Below are 12184 nucleotides of genomic sequence, written 5' to 3'. Positions count from 1 at the left end.
CCACCGCCCCCTCCTCCGGGTGGCCCCCCGCCGCCTCCTGGTCCACCACCTCCTGGTCCCCCACCCCTGGATGGGGTGTTGCCCCCCCCAGGAGCACCACTGGGCTTTGCCCTCAAGAAGAAGAGCATCCCACAGCCAACGAACGCCCTCAAGTCCTTCAACTGGTCCAAGCTGCCAGAGGTAAGCCAGAAGTTCTTTGTGCTTTCACAGAGGGCCATGTTGCACTGCAATAGGACACTCCAATGTGCAGTGCTCCCTCTGTCTTTCAGAACAAGCTGGCAGGCACTGTGTGGACCGATATAGATGATGCAAAAGTGTTTAAAATTCTGGACCTCGAAGACCTGGAAAGGACATTCTCTGCCTACCAAAGACAGCAGGTAACGTCTGGCCGGGCTGTGTGCAGGCATCTGGGAGGGATGCCCTGGTGATGAATTTGCTTGGTGTCACATGTGGTCTCAGAACACTCCTCCTGCCATTATTTCATTCGAGTGCTTTGTTTGCCAGATTGGCTAGATCTGGTTTATCCTCTCATTTTCCTGCTGGTGCCTTTGCCTTGAAATGGTAGTTTATAGCTCGATGTGACTGACTTTACCCCTGCCCATGTACCTGACCGCGTGTGCCATGGCTGTGTCATGATGATGGATCACAAAACAAACAAAAATGACAGGGAATGTATGAAAATAGCCCCCAGATGTGGCCACGGTTGGGTAATGTTTTTGGATCGCTCTTAACAGCCACTGCTTCATGTCTCTGTATTGGGTGGAAAATTTATATCCCTCTCTGGCCAAGAAGGACTAAGCTTTACCCACATCTAGCATGGGTGGATCTCTTCTTTTATTTTTGTAGTGAGCCCAGAGCAATATGTGAGCTTTGAACAAAAAGCAAGTCCCAAACCAAAAGAATGATGCTGCAGACAAAAGTCTCTGCTTTTTAATCTCCTTTTCAAGCAATATGGCCCCAGTTTGGAAGGCGTCAAAGCATATGAAGAAAATAAGACACTTGTTTTACCCCAGGCAGGAACATTAGTGCTGACAAGCTATGAGTTTTTCAGGAATGCAAGAGAAAAAGTGAGCAAGAGGCTGAAAATGTTACGCTCACCTGGCTGCAGGGTGGGTGGGAGAGACCAGGCTGTCCTGCTCTGGCGAGGCTCAGGCATAGGGATGGGGCTGGGAAGGAGCAGACCCAAACATAATCTCCTTAGAAAACATGAGAGCTTAATCTCTTCCAGAGGCTAATGAAGGGCAAGATCTGGATGGATTAGAGCAGGACAAATGTCAAGAGTAACACACCAGGAGTAGGTGCTGCCCTAGTGTGTTGTGGGAATAGGTGATACAGCGCTGGCTCTTTCTCCCCACATTTTTTGGAGCTTGACTAGTGCCTCCTGAAGATGGAAAAGATGAGATGGAAATTCAAAGGAAGTGAGAATAGAAACCTAGCATGCCAGTGGATGGTTTGCCCTCTGGCCAGAGTCAGAGTCACCTGGTGTGCTGCTGATTACTGGCAGGCAGAAATCTAACATTATTTGGCTTGACTGAGGTCCTGCTGAGTGAGATGGCTGGTTAGTTTGGGGTCAGCAGGGAGGGGGAGATGCAACAAGGAGAGCTGTGGCATGGGTTTGTGTCCCAGATGGGATAAGCACCAAAAGGGAGCTAAACATGAGGGCCAGGGATGGGGTAGGACTGGCAGAAGATGTTCCCATATGTGAGAGCACCTGGAAGGGAGATGAGGAAAGAGGAGGGGAAGTGTCACCTGTGAGATGCTGCAGTGGCTGGAATCCATCTGGGCTGCTGCCAGTCCCAGCCATGGGAGCATGACACATGAATTCATCATGGCCAAACAAAGCCTCTTGGTAGCACTGCTTTGTGCAAGTGGAGCTCTGTAACAATGTCCCTGGTACCAAACATTTCCTCACACACCTGTGAGTCACCAGGGTGCTCGTGGGGCAGGTGGGGCCCATGTAAATCCCCAGTTTTCCACAATGGCAGGGTCTTGTTCTCTCCAGCACCTCCTGAGCATGCAGAGCTGTGCTGCTGAGATGAAAAATGCAGCCCTCTGAGGCAATTTTATTCTTCTCTTACTGGATTGTGTACCCTGGAATGGTTACAGTAAGGAGGTGGCCAAAAATTGTAAATACTCCTTACTTTTTGCCACCACTACAAAGTTTTGGTGTCTGGAGGGTCTCTGCTGGTTGGCACTGGAGCAGGTTGCTTGGGAAGCTGTGAGTGCCCCATCTCTGGAGGTGCCCAAGGCCATGGATGGGGCCCTGGGCAACTCAGTCTATCTGGTGGGGGAGCAACCACCCCACAGAAGGCGGTCAGAACTATATGAATTTTAAGGCCCCTTCCATCCCAAGGCATTCTGTGATTCTGTGGATAGGAGCTGTGAGTGTGCCTCATCACTCTGGCCAACAAGCTCAGTGAGAACTGCCTGTCCTTTGGGGGAAGGATGATGGAAACTAGTGTCCTGATAGCTCACAGCAGGGATTTTGCCTCCTCTCTCCCTGTCTTGAGCCCTTTGCTGAAAATCACTTACTTGATGGCCACTTCTCCTGAGACATGATGTCTGTAGGGCTTGGGGCTTCAGGGTTTGATCATCTCTTCATGCTGAGGAGTGGCATTGCCAGGTACAGTCAATGCCCCAGTGGGCTGGAGGCAACTTTGGAGTTATTTGTGGGGCAGGGACATCCCTTACCCTTTGTTGTAGCTGTGGTGACTCTGTTACAGATGAGACTTGGCTGCTTGTGTTGCTGTAGTGCTTGGAAATCCCCATCTGAGTAGCACACAGACTTAGATACATTCTTAGTTTTCAGCATCTCCTTGTATGCTTTTCCCACGTCCCAGACTGGGAGCTACATGTAGCCTCTGCAGTGAACTCTGGAGCTCTTGGGAAAGGGCCCTTCCCCACTGAGCACCCTGGGATCCACCTGTGGGAGCATCCCAGCCCTGTGCTGGCAGAACAGGGTCAGTTGTCCAGGGCTACCAGGACAGCACCTCCCTCCCAGCTCCATTCCCACCAGCCTGCATCGTCCTGTCCTGGAGCTCTGGAAATGTCCCCTGCCCCCAAGACTGTGCATCAGCACTTAGCAACCTTACTAGATACAGAAGGAAAACACGCAGGACCATCGCAAATCATCATGTCAAACACCTTTACCATGTCTACTGATCCGTGGAGTCCAGTTCTGTTTTGGCAGCAGCCTCAGGTCTAGCTCAATCATAGGGCTGCATTTTTCATCGCATCTCTCTGAAATACAGCAATAGCAGCTTGGGTATCTTTATTTAGGGCTGTCGGTCCCCCTTTCCTTGCAAAGCTGCTGCCGAAGGAAGCCCTGGCACCTCCGCTGAGTGGCTGGGATGCTCAGCAAAGGGTTGGTTCCTTCTTTTCTTGGCTGATGTTTCCTTGTCTCCCAGCACGTTTTGTTCTGCTTCTCAGCCGCAGCGTTATTTTTCCACGCTCCAGGAAAGCTTCACACGTTGTTGTTGTACGTCTTGAACCTTTGCTGGGAACCATTTGCATACTGTAAGCCACGGGGAGAGAGGGTTCAGGCTCAGGCTCAGCCCCCTGCCAGGCACCCGTGGCCAAACCTGGGGTGTTTTGTGTCGTCAGCAGAGCCATTTCCCATCCTCCCACCAAACCAAACCCACACACGGTTCCAAGGCTGATAAAGTGTTGGCAGCCAGTCAGGGGAAAACCTGCGTCACCTCCGAGAGGAGGGTTGGGAGGAAGAGCTCTTGTAAATGAACTGTGTTTGGAGCCTACCTCCCTCCAGATGACCTCTGGCCGCTGCGTGCCTTCTTTTCTGAAAAAACAACAACACCCAACACGCAACAAACTACTTACGCACCTTTGCACTCTCCCTCCCCATCACAGTTCTGCTGGACCTTGAGCCAAGCCAAAATAAAAAAAAACGACAAAACACGCACTCACACAAGCACAAAAAGACACAGCCCAGCAAACGAGGAGGGAGAACTCCCTTGGTGTGTGTGTGGTCTCATGGTAGCGGCTTCGCTGCACGTGCTTCCAGCCTGCTGAGCGGGGCTGCGGGGTCCTGGGAAGGGCGAAGTGCAGGCTGGGCACCGGGGGAGCGTTCCCCGCCGGAGGACAAGTCGTGGGGAAATGCGTTGCCATGACAAATGGTAAAGTTTTGCTGCGGCAAGATTTGCTCCGGGATGAGAATCTCGTTATTTCCACTTGAAAGCCTTGTTTTTCCTGGCAGTCGTGGTGACATTTCATCCTCTCAGATTCACAAAAACTAGCAATTTTCTTCCCCGGCATGGCGGGCTGTGTGGGGCCGGCGCTGGTGGCAGGGCTTGGCGGGGTCCCCTGCGTGTCCCAGCATCCTAGAGCCAAAGCACCTTGATATGACCCATCTATGCAGCATCTCCCTTCCTCCCCTCCTCACCTCCTCTTCCTCCACATCCCTTCATCCCTTCCTCTCTCCCACCCTCCCTTTTTTGGCACTGGCCGACCCCGAGCGCTTTCTCCCTTTCTGCCCACCCCACTGTGTGACGCCCTCCCCTTGACCCTGCTTTGATTCCTTTGGGTTTTGCTGAGATCACTGAATTGCATGTGTTTTTACTGCCTTTTTCCATGCTTCTGCTATGGCTGTAGGACTTCTTTGTGAGCGGTAACTCCCGGCAGGTAAGTGAGCATCCTCAGTGTCAGAGCGGTGAGGGCAGGGCTGGGGACACGGGGACGCATGCAGTGGGTCACAGTTTTATCACAGAATCATGGAGTAGTTGGAGTTGGAAGGGACCTTTAAAGGCTGTCTGGTCCATGGCCATGAGCAGGAGCACCCACAGCTCTATCAGGTGCTCAGAGCCCTGTCCAGCCTGTCCATTATGTAGGGAAGCCAAGCATTGCTGGGAAGACCCTGCCCTGAGGCTCCCTTAAAGACTGAGATAAACAAGCTTGGACCTATAGGAGGAGCTCAGCAGAGTTCTGCACCGCTTATCACAGCCGTTTCCTATCCCTTATAGGTGTTCTTTTAGTTCATGCAAGAAAAAGAGTAAAAAGTGGAAACATCTTTGCTTGTTTTCCGCCCATAGAGTGGTTGCGTGCCACTTCTGTCCCTGAAACATTCAGTGCTCATCTCCAGCACGTGGGACCTTGCAGCTCTGGGTTACGTTCCTCCCAGCAGGGTTGAACAGCCTGGTTTTTAATTAGTTTGTTAACCTTACTAAAACATGTAACGTGGGCAGTTAAAACCATGCTCAACCTGAGCTCCTCAGGCAACCCTGCAAGATCGCTGTTACCTCAATCTGCCCGTCCATGTGCAGCCACAGCACTGTATGTCACTGATCATTCGAGGATAACATATGCAAGCTGGTGAGGAGATTTAGGTGCTCGTGCCGCAGGGATTTGTGCTTTCAAATCCCTTGTTTTGGAAGCATTTCCCTGAAAGAGCCTCAAACGTGGCAGGTTGCATAGGGAAGTCTGGTGGCTGTTGTTGGTGGATTTGCTGTTGCAGACTGGTGCGTGAAGGGCGGCTGCACATGGCTGGAGAGCAGGACAACAGTGGTCAGGACTGTGTGCAGCCGCCCATAATGAAGTGTTTCATGTGAGGACTGAACAAAGTATCACAAATATGTATGCTAAGAAAGCCCTGCTTTATTTGTTCAGCAGTGCTTGCGCGTTTGCAGATTCTTAAATCTTCCCTGTCTGAGAAAATATTTACATTTCTAACCAGTGGCTTCAAAGCCCGCTCTGGTTTATGAAGCGACTTACTGTATTTCAGTTGCAGGCCATGGGTTTTACCCGTAACCCATGGTGACACTCCTGATTAATGGGGGCCCGCTGTGCATTGCAGTGGTATGTGCTGAGAGTACGTAATGCCTTCTCCATGGCTTTTCTCCATGCTTTTTTTCTTTTTTCTCCCTATTATTTTTGCAGAAGGAAGATGCTATTGATGACACGTTGAGTTCCCGGCATAAAGTCAAGGAGCTGTCAGTCATAGATGGCCGGAGAGCTCAGAACTGCAACATCCTTCTCTCCAGGTAGGGCTGATGTGGGGGTCATATGTGTCGTGCCCCAGCCTGGGGGTGCTGCTCATCCCTGGGGATGGCACCTGCACCATGTAAGCTGTAGCCTTACACCTTCCATTGCAGGGTGATATGGGACAGGGAGATGCTCTGAATGGGGTGCATGGCCCCAAGAGGGGCTTGATGTCACCTTTTGTCTTCTTCAGCTTGGGTTTTGTTTGCTCTTCGGTGGCTAAATGGGGTCTTTGCACGCTGGGGAAAAAAAAATATCCAACAGCAGTAAAATCCAACTCCATTAAAATGGTCACTGCTGCACCAAGCAGCTGCTCTGCTTTTGTGGCACCAAGGGCCAGCCTGCCCTGAGTAGTGCAGTGGATAGGGTAGGTTTGTGGGGCCCAAATCCTGCCTTGCTGGACTATGGGGCAGCGGGGCCAGTATGGGCAGTCCACATGGCTTCCTTCCCTGCCACACTGCAGGCTGGTGTCTGCAAACAAAACCTTTGGGTGGGGAACGGTGCCTGGTTTCTGCTCAGCATTGCTTCTAGGGATTTTCTGATTTCCTCAAATGCAGCAGTCAGAATAACAAGGATTACAGTGAAAGTGGAGCTTAGAGCAGCATGTGGATAAGCGCATCCACATCGGCAAGCTGCTAGAGAGCAAAGCAGCAGGACCAGGGCACTGCTGGGTTGTTCCCCTGCATGGCATGCAGTTGGAGCAGGTTCAGGTTAATTCAACAAGATGTTTGTGCATGGGATGGAAGGTTAAATACACAGAGAGCCCCTTTGGCCTGAAGGGGAGCTACTCAAGCACTTGCCTTCAAGGGCATCGGAGGTGCCTCCCTGAGTAAAGGTCTTCATTTGCAGTCGCCAGCCAATCTTTCTCATCTTGTGATGGCTGGAAATGAGTTGTCATTAATTAATCCAACAGGAATGAGCGCTGCCTGTCTGCCCTGCCCTTTGGGTCCCTCCCTAGAAGACCAGCAAGCGGGGTGTGGGGGTTGTATGATTTTTCCCAGCATCGTGATTTCCTAAGCACCAATATATTTAGCAAAATAAATATATAACATGCCAGGAAGGACTGAGCCCTGACTTTCAGCAGACCCAGACCTGCTCTCCTCCAGCGGTTTGCACACACCTGAGCTCTTTCCTGCCCCAGAGGGGACACCAACCCAGTGTGAGCTGCAGCTCTGGAGATGCTGTGGGGTCCGTCCTGTGCTGCCTGCACCCACGGACCTGTGCAGGCTCAGCTCAGCCCCTGCATCTCCTGCAGACTCTCCTCTAGCAAGCCCTGTGCCCATCTCTGAGCAAGACAGAGCAACAGTTCCATGCTCTGCTGCTGCGGAGGGCTGGGTGCCATAGAAGCGAGCCGACTTTCACATGTGAAAGGACCTGCAGGCTTGGCCCCTTGTTTAACCCAGACATTTGTAAGCAAAACAGCCATTGTCTGGCTTGCAGCGTGGAAAGATTACGGCCAGTGAGATACTTTATCTCTCTCTGTAGATTTATTTTTTTGCCTGCTTCCCTTGCTTTGGGAGAAATTACTGCACGGTGAGATCACTGAATTTTCCTTCAGCTTGTAATGCAGCACAAGAATATTTTTAACATTTGTTGTTTTCCTCTTTTTTTTCAAGAATGCTTCAGCTATGCCGATGCCGGCGCGTTGCAGCATCTTGCTCAATGAAACCCTGCCTTTGCTTTTGCTCTGGGTGTACTTGTGTGTATTTTTAGCGTGCTGCCTTCTGCAAGATGCAAATCAGGGCTTTGCTCCATCCCTTTCTGAGCGTGCTGGCGGTGAATGGCTCGTTTGATTCCTCTCTCCAGCGAGGCAGGGTCGAGCATTTTTCTCAAATGAATGTGGCTTTTCAAGAGGGTGCGTCCCCTTCCAGGCGCAATTTGTTTTTCCCCTTCACACTTACTACATCCTTCGCCAGACCCTACAAAAGCCACGCAAGCAAGCCCGGGCCGGCGGGCTGTCACTTCACATCGCTGAGCTGCTGGCCTTAAATCCCTGTGACAGCAAGCACCGTGACCCCGTTCCTCTCAGACGGCTCGCGTTCGACAGCTGCTGCCAACAATGATAATTATTGTGGTTATAGATAAGCTTCTAGCTTTCCCTGGCCCCTTTCCCATCGCATTGTCTGAGAAGCTGTTTTCTTCTGGCGCCCTGTGATTGCTCTCTGCCGATCCTGAAGCAGCCTCTTGTTCTTGGCGTGGTGTTTTGGTGATTTCTGAGAAAAGTTTGTTCAGCCCTTTTTTTTTTTTACGCGTCTCTATTTTATTATTGGGTTTGCTTTTAATGAGCAGGGCTTACAAAAGGCACGCTCACCGTTCAGCACCCACCCAGAGGCAGTCACAGCGGAGCTTCAGGTGTGCGCTGTGTGAGAAGGAACTGCCCACCAGCTGCCTTCTCCTGGGAGCATTTCTTCCACCCAGGGATCCCCCACGTGTCTCAAATTAGCAAGTATCCAGTTTTTACTGGTGGGGACTGCTGTGACACTTGGTGGTGGCCTCAGCCTTAGCACTGCTGCTCGGGTCCAGTCTTCATACACAGCGTCAGAGGTCTTGGCCTTCCAGGCCATTGCCATCTTAGAATCATTCAGGTTGGAAAAGACCTCCAAGATCCCCAAGTCCAACCCCAGCCCACCCCCACCATGCCCACTGCCCATGTCCCTCAGTGCCACATCTCCACGGCTCTTGAACACATCCATGGATGGTGACCCCACCACTCCCTGGGAAGCCTGTGCCAACACATCATCATTCTTTCAGAGAACAAATGTTTCCTAACATCCAACCTGAACCTGCCCTGGTGCAGCTTGAGGCCATCGCCTCTCATACTATCGCTGTTAGCTGGGAGCAGAGGCCAACCCCTGCCTTGCCACCAGCTCTTTTCAGGGAGTTGTAGAGAGTGATAAGGTCTCTCCTGAGCCTCCTCTTCTCCAGACTAAACAATCCCAGTTCCCTCAGCCACTCCCTATAAGACCTGTGCTTCAGACCCCTCACAGCTTCACATCTCTGAACATGCTCCAGGGCCTCAATGTCTTCCTTACAGTGAGGGGCCCAACACTGAACACAGTACTCAAGGTGCAGCCTCATCAGTGCTGAGTACAGAGGGACCATCACCTCCTGCTCCTGCTGGCTGCACTATTTCTGATCTTATGGGACAGGTAGGGTGTCCCCAGGATATGGCTGCTTATCACTGCAAGCAGCATAGGGGTCCATCATCCTGAATCTATTCTGCTTGTGCTGCGACCCTACCAATTTTCCTGGCCACTGCTCAGTACAGTCTTTGTGCTTTCTTCCCTGGTTCAGGTGAGATTTTAACTCACTCCTCTTTTAACAAACCTCTCTTGTGAGATTTCCTCAAATACTGGATACTGGGGCAAGAGGGAGGACCAGGATGAGAAATCTGAGCTCATAAGGAACGAAAGTTTACTTGCCACTGTTCTTCCACCTGTCTCAATGAAGGTAATCCTTCATTTCCAGTCTTAAACAAAAGATTTCAAGCTAAGCCAAGCTCTCGCTAGCCTAGAGCATCCTGCACCCTTCCTGTTTAGCTTTGTGTTCCTAAAGCTGGCTCTAAGGTCTTGGTCTGCTACCTAAGCAGATGCCAGGATGGAAAATACCCTCCTCTTCTAACTACTGCTCCTCCTGCATCCTCTCTCAGCTCAGGGGCTGTGTATAAGACTGGCATCCAAAACTGGCCATGCCTAATGCCTGTTGCTCATATCTCTTGCTCGAGAACACCCATCAGGCTGCAGAAAGCATCTCTTTTGTCCTATATGCGTGAGCACAGGCAGGGTATTTGGAAACAGAGCAATGCTCTGAAAATGAAGACAAAATTGCCAAGGGCTTGGACAGAGCCTTAGAAAATAACCAGGTCTGTGATGGTAGTACTTGGCCCAGAGCTCCTGGGGAGGGCAGGGGGAAGAAGGGGCTTACTTTGTTTTGCACTGAGATTGTTTAATCAACTGCAATGCAAAAAAAAACCACAAAGAAAAATATTTTGCTATTGCAATCCCAGTCCTTGCAGGGAGTGGTCACACAGAGTGCTGCAGGTCTATTAAACTGTGATTAATGAATGCTCATCCCAGGAGGAGCTGTGGGCATCCTTCTATCTATTGCCTCAGCTTGCTAAACCAGATTTTAAGTTTCTGTCTCTTTTTTCCTAGAGGGAGGCTCCTTCAGAAAGAGGGTGGGAGGGTTGGGGGACCACATGTCACCTGGCCATGCCAATGGGTGGCTGAGGACACACTCCTCAGTCTGTCCCATTCCATGGCTGCAATTAATCCTCTTTCTCCCTCTTTCCCCTAGGCTGAAGCTCTCAAATGAGGAGATCAAACGAGCCATTTTGACAATGGATGAGCAGGAGGACCTCCCAAAAGACATGCTGGAGCAGGTGGGCAGTCCTGCACTCCTCCTGGTTGGCAGTGTGCCTTATAACAAGGCCACACGTAGTGTTTGGTATCAAGCTGTGGCTCTGAGACATGTGCTGGGCCCCAAATTATTTGCCAACTTCATATTGAGAACCATCTGAAGGGTAGTTGGAGAATCAGGAATGCAGGCAGCTAGGCTGTAGCATCAGCACTGGGAGCAGAATGGCCTCTGTGTTATGTGTTGGTACCTGGGACCCAAGGTTGATCCATTTGGTGGCCAAAGATTGAAGTTTGTGCTTGATGGGAGTTATTTTCGAAAGCTTATTTGTACAGTCCTCAAAAAAAGAATTCAACTTCTCACCCTCTCTAGATGCCTTTAGAAGCATTTTATTCACCTGTCCAAACTTTCTGCCTGAAGTAATGTGGAGTTGCAGTGAGAGCCTCGCATATGTAGTTTGGTAGATCTGATGTGGAAACCTTGATGAAGACCTAGCATATCTGTTGTAAAGGCAGAGTGGTGGTGGGGCAGAAGCAAGAGACACCAATGTGATGTGGCAGAGGGAGGAGGGACAAAGGGACAGCTGGAATGCACTTATTTCATAGGTACACTGAGGTCACCATACAGATTGAAAAGGCAGGAGATTCAAGTGACTAAATCACTGCTTTGCTCATGAAAAACTTCAGAACTGTGCGTGGACCTCATGTCTACAAATGTGCTTCCCTTTAGCTCCTGAAGTTTGTTCCGGAAAAGGGTGACATTGACCTGCTGGAAGAACATAAGCACGAACTGGACCGCATGGCCAAGGCTGACCGGTTCCTCTTCGAAATGAGCAGGTGGGCTGACCCACGGGATGTCACGGAGCCTGGATGGGCAATATGCCCCATTTGCTGTTTCTCACATCAAGAAATGTGTGGGCAGATGGATGGGAAGGCAAGCGAGGTGCTCCTATCCATAAGGGTCACTCATGATGCCACGCTCTTCAGATCAGGGCTATGCATCCCAGAAAGCAGCAGCAGACAGAGCAGAGGATGGGGAGATGTGTCTCACTGGGCATCTCCCAGCACACTTCCCCTCTTGCCTGGGGAAGAAAAGCTCAGTCTGGCACAACTCTGCAAAAGGGTCCATCGTCTGCATCGTGGTCCAGGTGGGATGTGCAGCTTGAATGATAATAATGCCATTGCAATGCTCCTTTCCCCTCTGCACTAATATATCCTAATGAATACTGAAGACTGATATATGTAAATTTTGCCCTGCTGTATAGATAAGTTCCACTCGTCACCTTCAGGAATGACTCGTCCCCAAGGCTCCTGAGAATATATGAGACAGAGAGGAAATGTCATTTCTTCCTGATCCTGGCAGCAATCATTTATGCCTTACAGGTCTTGAGGGATGAATAACCTTATCTTTTGCATGCACATCCTCCAGGGGTTCTGGTTTAAAATCTTGAAGCTCGTTATTTAACTCCAACTGAGTATCGAGCTCTTTGAAACTTTCTCCAAGGAATTTCTTAGCTGAACTTCAGGCAAGCCACTTGTTAGAAAAGTCAGAGAGTTTTGCAATACGAGATCATTCCAGCAGATGAAAAATAGAAACGCTCCTGTTCTCCCTGAGAAATGCACTAACGAACACCACAGCAATGCACTGTGGGGTTGCTGAGTGTCAAAGGCAGACAGGACAGGCTGTGAAGTTCAGAACCAAGCCCTCGGGGCTGGAAGATGGAATTAGCCTCCCTCTTGCAGGTTACCATTCTTTCTCATAGTAAAGCGTTGCTCCCATGCCTTTATCTTTTGGAAGCACAACGTGCAGATACAAATATTTTCCTTGATTTCATGCG

At 50.5% G+C, this 12184-nt stretch overlaps 1 protein-coding gene across 1 annotated transcript in view; it reads left to right on the top strand.

Moving 5' to 3' along the window:
• Positions 1 to 12184, top strand: part of DAAM1 (dishevelled associated activator of morphogenesis 1) — an 83927-nt gene that overhangs the window by 61187 nt on the left and 10556 nt on the right. The window contains exons 15-19 of the mRNA XM_021401964.1: positions 1 to 180; positions 270 to 377; positions 5890 to 5993; positions 10288 to 10372; positions 11077 to 11183. The exon at positions 1 to 180 is cut by the window's left edge and continues 159 nt beyond it. Coding sequence (XP_021257639.1) covers positions 1 to 180; positions 270 to 377; positions 5890 to 5993; positions 10288 to 10372; positions 11077 to 11183 — 584 coding nt within the window. The remainder of the gene's footprint in view (positions 181 to 269; positions 378 to 5889; positions 5994 to 10287; positions 10373 to 11076; positions 11184 to 12184) is intronic.

Source organism: Numida meleagris, chromosome 6 (genome assembly GCF_002078875.1).
Source record: "Numida meleagris isolate 19003 breed g44 Domestic line chromosome 6, NumMel1.0, whole genome shotgun sequence".
NCBI lineage: Eukaryota > Metazoa > Chordata > Aves > Galliformes > Numididae > Numida > Numida meleagris.
The sequence above is the reverse complement of the archived record's forward strand: the minus strand, read 5'-3'. Positions and strand labels throughout refer to the sequence as shown.